The following is a 17,858-nucleotide window of genomic DNA, read 5'->3' on the forward strand; positions in this document are numbered from 1 at the left end:
ATTTGTAAAAAAAAATAATTCTACGGCTGGCACCGCAACGTGCTAGCAGGCCAGCAACGTAGACGACAATTTTGGCCAGCCAGCATCTCACTCTCGCACAGCAATCGACTGCGTGATGGCGACAGATGGAGGGGTTTGCGAGTCATTTAGCCTCCGAGTCTCGATTCAACATTTTGAATGGATTTCGACTAACGACCATTTTGACTTACGACCCTTTTGGTCGGAACGGAACTCGGTCGTAAGTCGGATGTTACCTGTAATACGTTGCAGTTTCACACATGGCAATTTTTCCAGCGTAATGGCGTTCCGACTCCCGAGAATATCGATATAACGAGACTTTACTGTATTATTATTATGATTGTTATATGGAATCCTGATGATTTTTTTTAAACATTCATCACAATTTGTTTTCATATGAATGGCCTTTGTGCGACTGACACAGCCACTTGGGGGCAGCATAAGAAAGTCAAACAGATATACACAAAGGGCTCCGGGTAGAGGATAAAGAATATATGGCATTGAATACTGTGAGATGCAGAATTTGTGGTTAGATGAGTCAAATTGATGCTAGCATTAGCACACCCAAAGCTCAGTTATGCGTTTGTTTTAAATACACAGTGTGACTATACTGTGACATGACAGTGATAGAGATCAGACAGAATAAGAAGTGATCATATTTAAAAGTTTCATGCTGTTATATGCAACATGTGTGACTCGAATACACAATTGAAGGACAGACAACCTGGGGTCAATCTGAGGTCAACAGACACGGCAAGTTAAACTGTCATCTTCATCTAGGAAATCTGGCCTTGGACAGAATTTAGGACTTGGGAAACTCCTGTATCACCGAAGCAAATTTACGACTTGAAACTCCTTCACAGGAAGAGCTCATGAGCCAAGTGACAAATTTATCAGTTCATGGAGCAGACAATGTTTTATTGTTTACAGCTGTTCGCGCTTAGAACGACCAGGGGCATGGTATTCTAATCAAGAAAACTATGTTTTACTAATGTATCACTTAAATTTGCATATACTCTCAATAAATAGCTTTGGCAGAGGGCTGCAGAATTCAAGCGTCTGTCATGAATGGGTACGTCTCCTGCCGGCAGTAAAAGACAATTTTTCTGGGTTCGGGTCTTTGTCCACAGTGTCCGATCGAACATCTATGACAGACAGCCATCAAACATTTTACTCTTTATTATGTATAATGTTTTCCTTTGACACAAGTAGACATCTAGAGTTCAAATACAACATTTGGCAAAATACAGTGATTTGGCAAAACCAAAACAACTCTATTGACACATTTCAAATGGCCGTCATGACGTAATATTTGACACCCACACGAATGTTGATCCCACATATGATTTGTGCGCATGTGTCATGTTCACGCACACGCACGGCGGCTGCACAAATTTGGCAAAAGAAAAGTCCATCGGGCCAACAAGCACACTGGAGCATAAAAAAAAAAAGCTCGGTAAAAGATAACCACGACATTGACGTCAGGGCGTGTAACGCGAACGCTTCCAAAATATACACAACATATCGCTTCTCATATCTTATTGTCACATGACATTGTTTTTTTTTTTGTCTTTTTACATAAATACATATTTCACTATGGCACTCCATAAGAAAGAAACAACTAATTTCCTGTCATGGTGGCCACAGAGATACAAATACAGACAATATCGATATCGATCGTGATATTAGCAGTGTAAGACGGATATTGATATTTTGACAGTCGCCATTTTTTTTATACAAATTGAAATATTTTGTGAGGTACTTCGGTCATTACTACATAAACTCAGTCTAATTTATTTTCAAAATTGTCAATTTTTTTCAAAGCCGAACAATGTTGAAGGCCACTGAAAAGGGGATTTTTTTGTATGAAAGTTTTACTGCAAATCCGCTAATAAATAAATACATAAATAAATACATAAATAAAATCCAGAAAAATAGTACAAATGAAAGGAAAAAAAATAATCAGTAATTAACGTTTAGTATTATTTTTTTCTTTCGGATCTCCCAAGAAAAAAAAAAATACAAGTAACATCTGACTTACAACCAATCGTACTTACGACCACGAACTCCAGACACTATTTGTAAAAAAAAATAATTATACGGCTGGCACCGCAACGTGCTAGCAAGCCAGCAACGTAGACGACAATTTTGGCCAGCCAGCATCCCACTCTCGCACAGCAATCGACTGCGTGATGGCAACAGATGGGGGAGTTTGCGAGTCATTTAGCCTCCGAGTCTCGATTCAACATTTTGAATGGATTTCGACTAACGACCATTTTGACTTACGACCCTTTTGGTCGGAACGGAACTCGGTCGTAAGTCGGATGTTACCTGTAAGATGTTGCAGTATCACGCACGCATGGCAATTTTTCCAGTGTAATGGCCAGAAGATAGAAACAACCTTTTGGAGTCTTCAGTTTACAACCAGGTTCAGTTTTCAGTTCATAGCGCGGCCTTGTAAAGACAGAATTACAGTTACTGGTAATACTGTATGAAAAACACCTGTCAACCATTAAAAAAAAAAAAAAAACAGTGTTAACTATATTGTCAATCATAACACTATTTGCAGTGTCAAAATATTCAATATTATTCAATAGCATTTAAAAAATAATACATAAATATGGAAACTTGAAAGGATCCAGTGTTAGCCATTCATCTAAAAAAAGTCGAACCAAAATGTTGGAATGAGATTTTCGGAATGAGATTTCCCCTTTTTTAACACATTCACTGCGATTCCAGCAAGTTATCTATTAGCAATCTAGCTAGCTATTGGAAATATAGCTAGCTAGCTATCTAATTTAGTCAGGGAACATAATAGCTAGCTAGTTAGCTAGCTATCTAGCATTCTATTAGCTAGCTAGATAGCTTTCTATCTTTTTGAATTATTCCGGGTTGAGTGAACGCCGGCGCATGTGGCGGCCACTGCTCACCCACACAAGAAACGGATCCTGCGAATGAAAGCGCGGGCCAGACCTCAGGCAATGTTTTTTCCCTCCACAAGGGGGCAGCATTTCCCTTTTGTCCATGGTATAATAATCATAATAATACATTTCATTTATAAGCGCCTTTCAAAACTCTCAAGGACACTTTACAGTCACTTATTTTTTTTCTGCAGGTGAGCAGTGGCAGCCATTCGCGCCAGCGTTCACTTTACAGCTTCAGCTGTTAAAGCGCTATATATATATCAAAATGTATTGTGCAGAAATTGGCAGAAAATAAATGTTGGCAAAAAAAATAAATTGATAACAATAAAACCATATATTAACTGTCTGCCTTTTGTATTTATTTGGGAATTGAAAATATGACTTTCCCAAATTTGTTCAGGTTTTGTTTTTTTTTCTTTTTTGGGTGGCGACAAAGCGCTGGCCATGGCCTCTGGCTATGTTTTATTCCCTTCCACAAGGGGGCAGCATTTGCCTTTTTTTCATATTAGCGCTTTGTTCCAGCTTCAGCTGTTAAAGCACTATATATATACTATATAAACCAAAATGTATGTATTGTATTTTGGACATCTGCCCCCATTTCAAGCTCAGATACCTCCAAACCCATATAACTTAAGAATCAACTACTTCGTTCTGATGAAAGAAGACAGTCTAAGGTTGCTTACGCTGCATTGAATGTTTATGTAATCCCAAAACTCAATATTCTGGAATTTGAGTGACAATGACAAAAACCCTGGCACTGGAGTGGACACATCTTTGCACATCGTCTGGCAGTGAATGAGTTAAGATATTGTGATATTTTTTGAAGAGGACACTCCAGGACAACCGACACCATTTTTTTTGTTTCCTAACTGACATCAGAAAACCGTTTTATAGCATCTAAAATACCCAAAACACGCAGGCTGATATTTTTAGTCAAATGCAAAACACCAATAAAAATGAGTTAAAGTGTCCCAAAACTGCCACAAAATTAGCTCGGAACTGGGGATATTCAGAAAGTCCCGCCCCCTTGTTCATGACGTCACGCCAGGATACTCCTTCACAAACTGCCTCGCTCCAGAATCAATACAATGGCTTCAGAGAGTTTAGATTCGGAGATGCTTTCTTGTTACTCATCCAGTTATGAATATGATTCAAAGAGTTCTGAAGAGGAAAGCATAAATGTTTGCAATCGTCAGGACTCCAATGTAGCGCCCAGAAAATGCACAAGTTGGCGCAAAAACTCTGTTGGAAAAGGGCTGATTTGTCCGCTGGGAATTTGTGTAAACTTACACCTTCTTTATGCGTGTTACTGCAATTGGCTGCGACACACAACAATTCACTATTGCGTTATTTATGTGTTTTCCTTCTAATTTCGCCATCAAGACGGATCAACACGAAGTTTTCAGACCAAACAAAGTACCCAAAATGCATTGTGTGTCGCTTTCTCTGTCACAGGCGTTTCGTCCGTGACGTCACTTAGTGGATCGTCATCAACTCGAAAACAAGACTTCCTGAATATTCAGCGAGAGTCTTAAAACGTAAAATATAGCTGTATGCGGTGGAATCTTTATAAAATACGCTCAGTAGAAGTCATTTGAAGTGATTTTACAAATCATGGACACAACTTGTCCGGAGGCGTCGGTTGTCCTTTAATGGAATTGGTGAATCATGACAAAAATGGGCACGTTTTGGGAAGGGATTTGGATGATGCAAATAAATACAAGTCTGGTGGCGGGTCAGCCCCAGAACCATTTGTCCAGGTTCTTGACGGTTTTGTACTCCCTATGCCTGCGCAGGTAATCGCAGGCCAAACACGTATGCTCAGCCCAGAAAAGTGGCATCTTCACTTTAAAATGCCGTCGCCACCGAAAATATCTGAGGTACATCTCCTCGTTCTTGTCCAGAAGCAGCAGATAATCGGCCAAATCCTTGGGTGAGGCGAAATCATCCACGTGGATGAAAGCATCCCCCTGGATGAAATTCTCATAGTTTTGCCGCCACGGACCCAACACCACAGGTACGGTGCCTACAGCCAGCGGATTGTAGAACTTTTCGGTGATGTAGTCCTTGTGGATGGAGTTCTCAAAGGCTAGGTAGAACTTGCAGCTGGCGATGGTGGGGAAGTAGTCTTGGTCTGCGATGTACTCGCCGAATGCTTGACCGTACGCGTGTACCTCGATGTGTTTGTACAGCTCGTTGTAGTACTTGACGCGTACGTGTTCCTGATTCCAGTTGCTCACGATCCAGCAGATCAGTTTGTTCTTGCTAGGCGGCACAAAGTCGCCTTCACCGTCAACCGCCAGCAAAGAGCCGTAAGGCACTTCGATGTCGGCGTCGCGCCGGTAGTTTAGCGTCAGGTTGAAGATGTTCTCGATGCCGGACAGCTGGGAAGAGTGCGACGGTGACTCCAGGTTCCACCAGATCCACTTCTGGAAGGACGGACGGCGTAGCGGCGGAAGGTTGGACAAGTTGGAGCAGATGTCTCGGTGGTGGATGAGGACGCCGTCCGACTTGTTGTAGAGGTTCCGGTCGGCCGTCACCAAACAGCCGTCGATGTTGAACAGCGAGGGACACACGTTCAGGTCGTACGTCTGACCGAAGGGCCAGAACCAGATGAGGACGGTGGTCACGTTGCGGTCACCTTTGGCGTAGAAGACGCCCTTGACCCGCTCGCTGGATACGTTGGAGTCCACGGAACCCGACAGCCAGCTGGTGGATGGTTTAAAATACATCAAAAAGAGAGTCACGAAGCACCCCAGGATGAAGGTGCCCAAAAAAAGAGGTCGTAGGATCCTGTGAACGGGTGCCGATGACATTACTCTTTCCTGAAAGAACAACAAAACAAATGACAGGGCGAGTCGAACACGCAATGTTTTTCCAGGTGCCGAACAGTAGGCAACCAACTAAAGCTCAGGTGTCAAAGGCAAGGTCCCGGGGCCAAATCTGGCCCGTCACATCATTTTATTTGGCGGCGAAAGCAAAACAAACTTGTGAAATTCAATGCTCATCTGTCGAGCTAGCTAGCGATCGAGCTGTTTTTAGTCAAATGCAAAAAAACACCAATAAAAATGACTTAAGGTGTCCTAAAACTGCCACAAAATGAGCTAGAAATTGGGGAGATTCAGAAAGTCCCGCCCCCTTGTTCGTGTTGTCACGGCAAGATACCCCTTCACAAACTGCCTTCCTCCAGATCGAGCTAGATGGCTAGCTAGCTCGATCGTACGCAGCCTTCTTTCACCATCATGAGGAAAGATCCCTTGTAGGGGCTTTCTCTGCGATAATTTTACCTTGTTCCTCATCAATTGTGTTCTGTTTATCTGGGTTGATAGCTTTTTGCATCAAGTGTACAGATGGCTTGTGCGGGTTATTTGTGGAGCCTGATCGATGGGATATTTTATCCTTGCAGTCTACGTTCTGCTTTTGAACTATCAAAGTTGAAATGAGTCCCAATTGCACTGTTTTTTATCCATTTTATCACTCTCTCTGTCGTCTGCCTGTCTTTTTAATGTTTAACCACGCCGCCCCTCACTACTGCGTTCTTGACCAATCACGTGGCCTCAACCGAAGACTGGGGGCGGGGAATAGAGGACAAAAACAGTCGGCTGCCATTTTCTTGTTAGATGAACAGGCTCGTTCGCGAACGACACTTCACTCATTGTGGTGCTCCGTGTGTATCCCGAAAAATAGATCCTATGTAACTAAATGTAACGTTCGTAAACCGAAAAGTTCGTAAGCCAAGTGGTTCGTAAACCGAGGTATCAGTGCACTGTTACCAACCTTGCGGATTTGACTTGTGGCTGGAATCCGAGCGAAGCAGATGTTCTTACACGGTGTCGTCCACGACTTGTTGCTGTGTCTTGGCTATTGTACAGGATAAATGCGACAATCCAACCGTCTCTGTTGTATCTTGAATGGGCCGTCTGAATGCCTTTTTTTATTTTAAAGTAAGCACAATGAGAAAGAACGCTGTCATGAAATAACGGGTTATTATATTTAAAAGGACAACCGACACCATTTTTTTTGTTTCGTAACTGACATCAGAAAAACGTTTTATAGCATCTAAAATACCCAAAACACGCAGGCTGAAATTTTTATTCAAATGCAAAACACTAATAAAAATGACTTAAAGTGTCCCAAAACTGCCTCAAAATGAGCTCGGAACTGGGCAGATTCAGAAAGTCCCGCCCCCTTGTTCGTGATGTCACGCCAGCATACTCCTTCACAAACTGCCTTGCTCCAGAATCAAAACAATGGCTTCCGAGAGTTCAGATTCGGAGAAGATGCTTTCTTGTTACTCATCCAGTTATGAATATGATTCAAATAATTCTGAAGAGGAAGGCACAAATGTTTGCAATCGATTAAAGAAGTCCTTCCGTATCAATTCGAGCCGTCTGGACTCCAATATAGCGCCCAGAATGCACAAGATGGCGCACAAGCTCCATTGAAAACTGGCTGATTTGTCCGCTGGGAATTTGTGTAAACTTAACACCTTCTTTATGCGTGTTACCGCAATTGGCTGCAACACACAATGATTCACCATCGCGTTATTTACGAAGTTTTCCTTCTAATTTCGCAATCAACATGGTGTTTTCAGACAAAAAAAGTACCCAAAATGCATTGTGTGTCGCTTCCTCTGTATGGGGCATTCCCTCCATGACGTCACTTAGGGCATCACCATCAACGCGAAAACAACACTTCCTGAATATTCAGTGCGAGTCTTAAAACGTAAAATATAGCTAAATGTGGTGGAATCTGTGTAAAAAGCGCTCAGTAGAAGTCATTTGAACTGATTTTACAAATTATGGATGCAACTTGTCCGGAGGTGTTGGTTGTCCTTTAAACAATATCAAAACACAAATGGTGAGTATAGTTTTGCTTTGTTTGAATGCTGCTATGCCGATGACCATTTTGTGTTTGGGAGCCATTTACTGAGCATCTTCATCTTTATTAAGTTCATAGAGTTGCCTGTTCTGTAGCCACAAGGGGACATAAGCCAGTGTCTTCTTGTGCCGGTCCCAAGCCCGGATAATTACAGAGGGTTGTGTGAGGAAGGGCATCCGAGGTAAAAGCTTGGCCAAAACAAACATGTGAATCAAACCTCTGAAGATGGAGGATACTGATTCGCTCTGGCGACCCCTTTGAAGGGAAAAGCCGAAAGGAAAAGAAGGAGATCAAAACAGAGATTAAGGGGCGATAAAAACTTACGGGGGGGCTTATGAAGTCATGAATTTACCTGTATTGTATTAAAAAAAGGATCGGGTATTACTTTTTAAAGGGAACCGTGGAAGTATGCTGCCATTTTAAGGCTGAATGGAAGGTGCCATGTTGGAAAATGAACGCAACCATTAACAAGTGGCTGCATTCTCACCCAAACAAAAAGTCAACACGAGAACTTCAACATGTTTACCAGAGAAAATAGGACAAATGTTTCGTATTAATGAATTCAAAACATTCCCCGAAGATAGATATGCAGATTCGACGCGTTTGACACTTGCCTCGCCATGATAGTACGCTCCCTATTTTACACTGATAAATGCGACAGGATCTGGTATGTTTTTTTGCGTTATGTCAACAAGATTATCCTGCTTTTAACCCACGGGCTTTGTTTGATTTTACTTGCCAGTCAGCCGGTTCCAGGAGGCGTACTGTCCATCAGGATTTTCGGGCTCGACCGGCGTTTCTTAGTTTTTTTTAGTACTACCTGATTGACGCCCTCCCCAGAGTATCATAGTTAACGATTACGTCGTCTGTAGAGGTGGGGGAGAAAAGAAGGTGGAGGTGGGTTATATTTTGAAAAGTTTTTGTTGAAAGGTTGGGCTGAAATGTAGTCGGCACCGGGATGCGGCAATAACGTACAGAAAAAAAAACTATATCGTCGAACTATGGGGGTGGAGAGTGGAGGTATGATTCTGAACGAGGCCGGGCATACGCAGGCTGTTTGAAATTCACATATTTTACGGAAATTTCCGATGGCCACCCGTCCCCTCCTGCATATCCTTTTTCATCTGACAGCATTCCAATACCCACCATACACCCCACCCCCTACTTTCGAGTGTGTGATGTTGCGCTATAGTCAGTGCCATGGCGATGAAATATATTTGGACCATGCACAACTATGAACGTCCACCGCAATGAAAACCCATCACGACCACCACGGCGTCGATGCACGCAGCCCCCCCCCCCCACCCCATGCGGATCTGAAGGTCATTCGCGACCAACGGCGATGCCGTCGATACCTGAGCCGCGTTCGTACGGCGCGATTAGGCTGCGTCTGACCAACCTCTGGACGTGAATAAAAACCCTCCCCTATCGTTCACATCCATGCATAACGGCGTTTTTGAACGGCTAATACCGTTTTTATTTTCTTTGTAAATTGACACGGGGGTGTTAGTGGGGGGAAGTGGGGTGAGGACAAATAAAGGAATTCTACTCACCATCTCGAGAGATCTTCCAGTCATTGCATTCGCATGACGACGATGCGTTTGGAATCATCGACCGTCGTCTGAGCGTCACCACATCCGGACCAGACGCATCTATCCTTTTTTTCTTCGGTGTGTGTGTGTGCGTGCGTACGTGCGTGTGTTAGCGCGCGCACGCCTTACACCTTGTAAAAGCCTACACTACGCACCTGCAGCAGAATTTACATGTTAAAAAAACGCAATTAAAGAAATTCGATGCATGTGCGACCGCCGTGTGTGGGGCTGAGCTTGCCATTCGGTCGCCAAATACCGGTAGTTCCGTTTATCGCCACTGGGAGGCTCCAATGTGCGCATGTGCGAGTCCAATTATGTGGTGATGTGCCGGCTTGTAGACTTTGTGTTTATCGCCACAACGGTACTCCACGGCCCCTTTGTTTGTTTTCATTCATTGTTTGCAACCCTGTTTTTAGAGAGATATTTTAATAACACATACCTGTATTTGATTTACATTCCCCAGAAAGGGCTGTATTGGCACATAGACATCACATTCCTTCATTGCTCAAGGTGGAGGTCATATTTTTGATAGATATGGGCTATTACAAATTATATAAGAATCATAATTACAGTATTTTAGGCGGTTTGGTTGAGCATATTAAAATTACTGCTGTGCACACCTTGGCCACCGAGGGGCAGTGTTGCGTCGTGAATGTACATTATAGTGATCCATAACGATATTTCGAGAAGAAAGTCACGTTTGGGCATTATTAATATACAGTATATATATGCAGTAATAATAATAATAATAATAATAATACATTTAATATATAAGCGCCTTTTTAAACTGTCAAGGACACTTTACAGTCACAGGTCACAGGATAAGTTTTTTTGCGGGTGAGCTGCGGCAGCCGGACACGCCAGATTTCACTCAACCCAGAACACACACACACACACTCACTCACACACTCACACACACACACGATAATATGCTGATGTTTACTTTGGCCATTTTCGAACGATTGTCTAATTTTTCAGATGAGGAAAAATACACCCATTTGGTTATTACCTGTTTATGTCATTGCCATGTGTTAAAGAATTTACCACAACTCAAAGCTAACTTTTTTTTAACTCGCCAGTCAATAGGACTAACCATTCACTGCTAGCTTTATCATTAGCAATGCCAGCTTCTAAAACAAAAAATATTTCAAAAGAGACATCAGTTTTGTTGCATTTTTTTTTTACAGTAAACTCCAACTAATGTGTCATCAGAGAGGAAAGCACACTAAACACAACCTTAAATTGGACTTTAAAATCACAGATGCATACAAAGTGCTTGATTATTTGTTATTTTTGTTTTTCCCAAGATGGCGACGCAGAGGCTCCCCTCTCCCGGCAAATTGCCGTTTTCATGTTTATTGTGTTTGTTAAAGTCATTATAAGTGCCTTGCATACTGGGTCCGAGAGGACAGTAATTTCATCTGTGCTGTATGTCATCCATATTAGCATATTTGACAATAAAGCTGACTGACTTAATAATAATAACTACAAAAAGCACATATAACAGCAAAAAACGTTACGTCAAAGATAAAAATAGCCCCCCACTGCAGTTTCAGTTGCTTTATTGAGTAATACGTCACAAAAGCAACCACATTATTTCACCTGATTACCAAATATGTTGATGGATTTTAACCTTGCAGTCTACACTCTTCCTTTGAACTATCAAAGTTGAAACTCTTTCTCTGTCATCTGCCTGTCTCTTTAATGTTTAACCTCCCTTCACTGCTACATTCTTGACCAATCACGTGGCTTTAACCAAAGACTGGGGGCGGGGAATAGAGGACAAAAAAAGTCAGCAGCCATTTTCTTTTTGGAGAATGGCTTCACTCTCTCTATCTGTCTGTAACCCCCCCCCCCCACTACTGCGTTCTTGACCAATAATGTGGCTTTAACTGAAGACTGGGGGTGGGAAATAGAGGACCAAAAAAAGTCAGCTGCCATTTTGTTATTAGAAGAACGGGCTTGTTTGCGAACGACACATCACTCATTGTGGCAGCTCCGTGTGTATCCCGAAAAAAGTTTGTATGCCGAGGTAAAATGTTAATAAATTTAACGTTCGTAAACCAAAAATTTCGTAAGTCCAGGGTTCGTAAACCGAGGTATCACTGTACCTTTATTTATGTCGCAGTGGAGAAATGTACTTTTCACAGCAGCAAAGTTATAAAAGGAAGAGGAAAGGAAAGAAAGAAGTAGAACATATACCCAGTTTAGGGGCTTGGACCCTGTCACAAAAATTGCAGTGCAATAAATACAGTGTTGATTTTAAATCAACGGAAAGATATGCTTCATTTGCATATAGCCGTAGAGTGAAATTCCCAGTCGATTACTCCCGTTGTCGCCTGCGCTCATCGCCAAATATGGCTGCCCACTTGCGCGTAATTTCCAAATAGATGGTGGGTTTGTTTGGTAAGTAATCCAGATAGAACGTGGAACCGCTTTTGGGTACGGCCGTTTCAATCTGAGTGCCCTCGTGCCATTCGTTGAAAGAAGTAATAGAAAGAAAGTCGGGTTTCGCTTCCAACGCGGCGCTTAGCGAAGTCTCGTAATACTTGCCGTTGATGCGGTTTCTTGTGTTTTGGAAGTTCCACGGTCGTACGCCGGTGTCCACGTAGCCTGGCCCCACGCTGGGGACGAAGAGAAGGCCGTTGTCGTGGCAGAAGGCCCGTACGGCATCCCAATTGCGGTGCGTGGAGCCGTAGGTGAAACCGTTGGTGGCGAAGTAGGTGTAGACGCCGTCGAAGCCGGCGCTTAGTATCTCGCGCTCTTGCTTCTTCTCGACAAGAAGGGCCAGGAAGATGGCATCGTGCCGGGTGTCGCGGATGCCGCCGCTCTCCGTGCGGCGTAGAAGGCGGGCCCACTGCTCCGTGTTCAGCAGGTACGAGTCGTAGATGTAAAACAGGGGGAGGAGCTTACCGGTGTTGGTACGGTACCGGAAGAAGGCCGGGTGGTTGCCGTATCTTTGGAGAAGAGGCGAGGGAAAAAAATTACTCATTTACTGCCAGACGATGTGCAAAAATGTATCCACTCCAGTGCCAGGGTTTTTGTCATTTTCACTCAAATTACAGGACCCACAGAATATTGAGTTTTAGGACTACATAAACATTCAATGCAGTGTTACCTTTCATCAGAAAAGTAAAGTTAATTCAACATAAAGTTAATTCAACATAAACGTTCAATGCAACGTAAGAACCCGTCCTCTCTTTTTTTATAATAAAAAATAGTTAATTCCTAAGTTATATGGGTCTGGAGTTATCTGAGCTTGAAATTGGGGCGGCTCTACAAAAGGCAAAAACTCAAAATTAATGATTGTGGTTTACATATAACAATTTGAAATTTTGGTTCGGACTTCAGCGAGCATCATGGTGCGATCAAGCTATCTAGCGATTGAGCTAGCTAGCTCTCAATCACTAGATAGCTTGATCGCTAGCTAGATCGATCGCTAGTTAGCTCGAGCACTAGTTAGCTCGATGGCTAGCTAGCTCGACAGATGAACATGGAATTTTACAAGTTTGTTTTGATTTCGCGGGCCGAATAAAATGATGTGGCGGGCCAGATTTGGCCCACGGGCCTTAACTTTGATACTTGTAATGTAAGGGATTACCCAGATATAGAAAAGAAAGAGAGCCAGCTAACTAGAGATCGAGCTAGTTAGCTTGATCACTAGCTAGCTCGACAGATGAGCATGGAATTTTACAAGTCTGTTTTGCTTTTGCGGGCCGAATAAAATGATGTGGCGGGCCAGATTTGGCCCCCGGACCTTGACTTTGACACCTGCGCTGTAGTTGGCTGTCTACCTTTCGGCATTTGGAAAAACGTTGCATGTTTGACTCTTCCTGTTCTTCTTTCAGGAAAGAGTAATGAAAAGACAAAACCTGACTAAATTTGGGAATGGCGCTCTATGTCATATTTTCAATTCCCGAATAAATTCGGGAATGGCGATGAATGAGTTCAGGAAAAGGGGCATCAATCATTTTTTTAACTCAATCGCTGCCATGCCCGAATTTATTCGGGAATTGAAAATATGACGTTGACCACTATTCCCAAATTTGTTCTGGTTTTGTTTCTTTTTCCTTGCGTGGGTGCCGATAAAGCACTGGTCAGACCGCTGGCAATGTTTTTCCCTTCCACAACGGGGCAGCATTTCTCTTTTTCCCAAGTTAGCGCTTTGTTCCAGCTTCAGCTGTTGTTAAAGCGCTATATAAATCAATATGTATTATATTTTGTACAGCTGCCCCCATTTCAAGTTCAAATAACTCCAGACCCGTATAACTTAGGAATTAACTCTTTTGTTCTGATGAAAGAAGAGAGTCTAAGGTTTGTTACGCTGCATTGAATATTTATGTTAGTCCTAAAACTCAATATTCTGTGGGTCCTGCAATTTCAGTGAAGATGACAAAAACCCTGGCACTGGAGTGGACACATTTTTGCACATCGTCTGGTAGTGAATGAGTTAATAAAATCGATATGAGAAAAAGAGCAAATGTTACAATTTTGGACTAACTTGTCGATGATGTATTTGATGCTGGCGTACATGTTGACTTCATCCCTCCCTTTGTACGGCTCAATGTGGAAAGCCACCTGCGGACAAATATGAGACCTTACGTTGACAACAGCAAAATCGATGACAATGACTGCAATGGCGCAACTTACAACTCAACAAAACAAACAAAACGCCAGCTAGCAAAAATAATAAACAAACGGTCATTGCCGCCATTTTGACACCTTAATAGAGTAACGCTGGGCCACATCCAGCAGTAGTGGCACGATGTCATCAACGGGCTCGCCGTTTTCATCCCTGGTGTCGGCCGGGTACCAGGAAACGGCGATGACACCTGAAAGAAAAAAATCAGTCTGAAATTGGCATTTTGATGATATGTTCATGACACGAGCGCCTTACATTGTTCAAATTCACTTGGATTGGATTAGCATTAGTGGAGGAATTGACATTTCACAGCAGCAAAATGATAAAAGAGGAAAGGAAAGGAAGAAGTAGAAAAACAAAATACAGGAGCTGCTGTAAAGGCAGCCCCTCTTGCGGCGCCATCTTGAAGTCAAAACAACATAACTATACAACAATAATAGCTAGCTAGTAATAATAATAATCCATTTCATTTATAAGTGCCTTTCGAAACTCTCAAGGTCACTTTAGTCACAGGATCAGTTTTTCTGTGGGTGAGTAGCGGCAGCCACACGCGCCAGCATTCACTCTCCTGGAAGTAACTCAAAAAGATAGAAAGCGAGCTAATAGAATGCTAGATAGCTAATAGATAGCTAGATAGCTAATCTGTTTCCTGACTCAAATAGCTATCTAGATAGATAGCTAATATGTTTTCTGACTCAAATAGCGAGCTAGATAGTAAGCTAACAGATAGCTAGCCATCTAGATAGCTAATAGATTAGTCACACAGGGGGGAAATTTGTTTTTTGATGTGGCTCGACCGTAATTTTCTTTGGCTGAACACTAGCCTGTGGTGGGTTTTTTTTTTCGGTCCCAGAATAGCAAAAGTACTCCACTCGATAGCAAACCACATCTGCACTCAAAGGGGGTGTGGAAAACTAGTCCGTCAGCCACCGTGGCGCTGTGTGGTTTGGTTCGTCCGCCGAAAACTAATAACACTAATACAGTAAAGTCTCGTTGTATTGATATTCAAGGGAGTCCGAAAAAATATCGATATAACCGGGACTATCGATATATCCGACCCTGTTTGCATGGAATTTTCTCCGTGCGTGCATAGAAATAGTATCGATATAATCGGGACTATCGATATATCCGATATCGATATAACGAGACTTTACTGTATATAATAAACCAAAAATAAATAATAACAATAAAGGACATAAAACCACAAAACTTTCCATCATAAGAAGTCGATCACATTTTACAATCCGGAAACATTATCTTACCAATGGCCGCCATACGTAGCTGCTGCATGTGCGTTTCCATGACAGCCGGGTCCCTGGAGCTGTAAGGCCCCAGCGCCGGGTAGAAGTTAGCTCCAATGTCTTCAGGCGGACTGTGCCTGTCTTGAGGGTACCTCTGAGCCACCTTTGGGTCCCAATGGGGCATCCGCGGGTGGTTCCAGTGAATATATTTAGTGTCAAATCTGGGGTTGCCATACCAGATGTAGTAGAAGGCGTGGAGGTAGTAGTTTGGTGGTGGGAACTTGCTTAGGGTGGCCATTAATTTTTCATCCTGTTCCAGCTGGGCAGCTTCGCTCATCCTGGGCTCCTCGCGTTGCACCTCGGTCTTCTTCGCATCCGGTTTCCAGTACAGGGAGCTTTTCTTCTCATCTGTGAATGCCGTGTCTTCTGGGGCGAGCGACTTAAGCGCAATGGTCACAATGAGCAAAAGTAGGACAAGAGCCAACAAGGCCACAAACGACTTACGTCGGAACCGGGACATTCTTCACCGAAAGCTCCAGAGTTCATTGTGGGAATGGGAGAGCTGGGAGAAGAAAAGAGAACACGTATGAATAAATCTAACTATTATTTTTTATGTCAATTGATGAGAAGGTTTCTTCAGCCGTCATCTGTACTCCTTTGAAGATGTCGGACGTTTCGCTTCTTATCCAAGAGGCTTCGTCAGCGAACTAAAATCTTTTGCTGGTAGTTTCGGTCCTATATATATCCCTACTGTCCAGACGTGGCGCTGCCAGACTCTGTTATGATTGGTCCCTGCTCTCAGGTTGGGCGAAGGAGAGGATTACTCCCTGCAGCTACACTGATTACTTCTATTGTCCTGACTGATTACTTCTATTGTCCTGCATGAGTATGGGGTCTTCGACTGGCCTGATTGCCCCATTTGATCTGGTATCACCTCATCAGCATAACTAAGCCTATGTTGCCTAAGAAGTCGGTTGTAGGAACGATCCAAATTGAACTTCACCCCGCCATGGCGATTTAGTGAAGGGTTTTGCTGTGTCATGAAAATAGCTTCTTTTACTCCCCTTTCAAACCATCTACAGTAAAGTCTCGTTATATCGATATTCAAGGGAGTCCGAAAAAATATCGATATAACCGGGACTATCGATATATCCGACCCTGTTTGCATGTAATTTTCTCCGTGCGTGCATAGAAATAGTATCGATATAACCGGGACTATTGATATATCCGATATCGATATAACGAGACTTTACTGTATTTTCTTCTGCTAAGATTTTACCCTCATTGTCATCAAATGAGTGGTTGCTAGCTTTTCGGTGCATATGTACTGCAGATTGAGGCCCACTAGTATTATCCCTGCGATGTGGATAGTCTTTTTTTGAGCATTTGTTTAGTCTCCCCAATGTATTGCTCTTTACAATTTTCATTAAAACAATGTATTAAATAAACTATGTTACTTTGTTTTTCCATTTGGCAGCCTATCTTTTGGATGCACTATTTTATTTATTTTTTGCCTTAAAGTGTTTATCGATTTGAAATACGTATGTAGGAATTTTGTGTTGTCAAAGGACTCGTAGTTTTTCAGAAACTCCTGCAATGTAAGGTACTGTTACTCCTCTCCTTTTAGTGTCTTCAGAATTTTTGGTTTCATTCCCGATTCTTTTCTTTTGAATGTTGTGAAAAGATCACTGAGGGTAACCACAGTTCGTGGTTAAATGTCAATTATTAATGTGAACCTCTTGAACATTTTTTTTTAGAATTAACAATCGTAACCCTGAAGCCTTGTCTGACTTTACCAACGTTTGACCTTCTTTTTGGTCAGTTTGATCTAAATAAGGACTTGATAACAATTTAGAATGTTCCGTTAGCTTGCCGTGCAGGTTTTGGGAATGTGGAGATCGAAAAGAACGTGTAACATTAAGAAAGGCCAAAGCCAGAATCTAACCATCAACCCCACGTACAGATTTATTTGAGCGATTTTTAAAGGTAGCACATTCGTTCAAAAGCTGCTATTTGTTGGTCGATTCACGCCTGGTCACGTGACAGACTGGTAATCGAAAGAGAAAGCAAATTACGTTTTTTAATAATGTTTAAAAACATACCGCCTTAATAAAACACACTACATGATTATCGATCGTTTGAGAGTATTGATATAACAGTCAGCCACAAACGTTCTATTAAAACACACGATAACATTTTCGCTCTTGAAAACATATTCGACACTCGCAAAGTATATTTGTAATTTAACAAACATATCGCTTAATTATTGTAATGGAAAGGTAATAGCTAATTGTTACGGATCCCGCTTCAACTCTTACCAACGTTGAACTTCGGTCGAGTCACCGCAGCCGAGAAGGCATAAGACGACGGTTACGCCACAGTTTGCTCTGTTAACTCCTCCAGGCGTAAGTATTGACTAGTTAAACTTATAAAATAGTATATTAGCGATTATATTTCGCTGCTCATGACAGTCTTCCTTTCTTTGCAATATCATCCGGACATGATGGTGCAAAAGCTGCATTTCACCTCGGGCTAGGTCCGCTTGGAAAGCATCCCAGAT

At 42.4% G+C, this 17,858-nt stretch overlaps 2 protein-coding genes across 3 annotated transcripts; both read right to left on the bottom strand.

The window, feature by feature from the left end:
- Positions 1-1,182: 1,182 nt before the first annotated feature.
- Positions 1,183-9,758, bottom strand: fut9a (fucosyltransferase 9a). Its single transcript, XM_089004996.1, has 3 exons — positions 9,377-9,758; positions 6,720-6,870; positions 1,183-5,767 (listed from the first exon to the last, which is right to left on the bottom strand). The coding sequence occupies exon 3, from the start codon at positions 5,756-5,758 to the stop codon at positions 4,679-4,681; it is 1,080 nt and encodes a 359-aa protein (XP_088861122.1). The 5' UTR covers positions 5,759-5,767; positions 6,720-6,870; positions 9,377-9,758; the 3' UTR covers positions 1,183-4,678.
- Positions 9,759-10,960: 1,202 nt separating this feature from the next.
- Positions 10,961-17,856, bottom strand: manea (mannosidase, endo-alpha). Of its 2 annotated transcripts, XM_089005126.1 has the most exons (6): positions 17,617-17,856; positions 15,803-15,860; positions 15,320-15,737; positions 14,138-14,247; positions 13,917-13,993; positions 10,961-12,372 (listed from the first exon to the last, which is right to left on the bottom strand). In XM_089005126.1, exons 2-6 carry the CDS (start codon positions 15,842-15,844, stop codon positions 11,739-11,741), a joined length of 1,281 nt encoding a protein of 426 aa, XP_088861252.1. In that variant the 5' UTR covers positions 15,845-15,860; positions 17,617-17,856; the 3' UTR covers positions 10,961-11,738. The 2 variants fall into 2 exon arrangements, with proteins under 2 accessions (XP_088861252.1, XP_088861251.1); XM_089005125.1 differs by having other exon boundaries at positions 15,320-15,860.
- Positions 17,857-17,858: the final 2 nt, after the last annotated feature.

The sequence above is a fragment of the Hippocampus bargibanti genome, linkage group LG09 (assembly GCF_051943395.1).
Source record: "Hippocampus bargibanti isolate YZ-2025 linkage group LG09, ASM5194339v1, whole genome shotgun sequence".
Lineage (NCBI taxonomy): Eukaryota > Metazoa > Chordata > Actinopteri > Syngnathiformes > Syngnathidae > Hippocampus > Hippocampus bargibanti.

Excerpts from the sequence above, each read along its gene's own strand:
- fut9a (XM_089004996.1), bottom strand. The coding sequence starts at position 5,758 with ATGTCATCGGCACCCGTTCACAGGATCCTACGACCTCTTTTTTTGGGC.
- manea (XM_089005125.1), bottom strand. The coding sequence starts at position 15,818 with ATGTCCCGGTTCCGACGTAAGTCGTTTGTGGCCTTGTTGGCTCTTGTC. Across the intron at positions 13,994-14,137 it reads CCCAGCGTTACTCTATTAAG|GTGGCTTTCCACATTGAGCC; the intron begins GTGTCAAAATGG and ends ATTTGTCCGCAG. Across the intron at positions 12,373-13,916 it reads ATCAAATACATCATCGACAA|ATACGGCAACCACCCGGCCT; the intron begins GTTAGTCCAAAA and ends TCTTCTCCAAAG.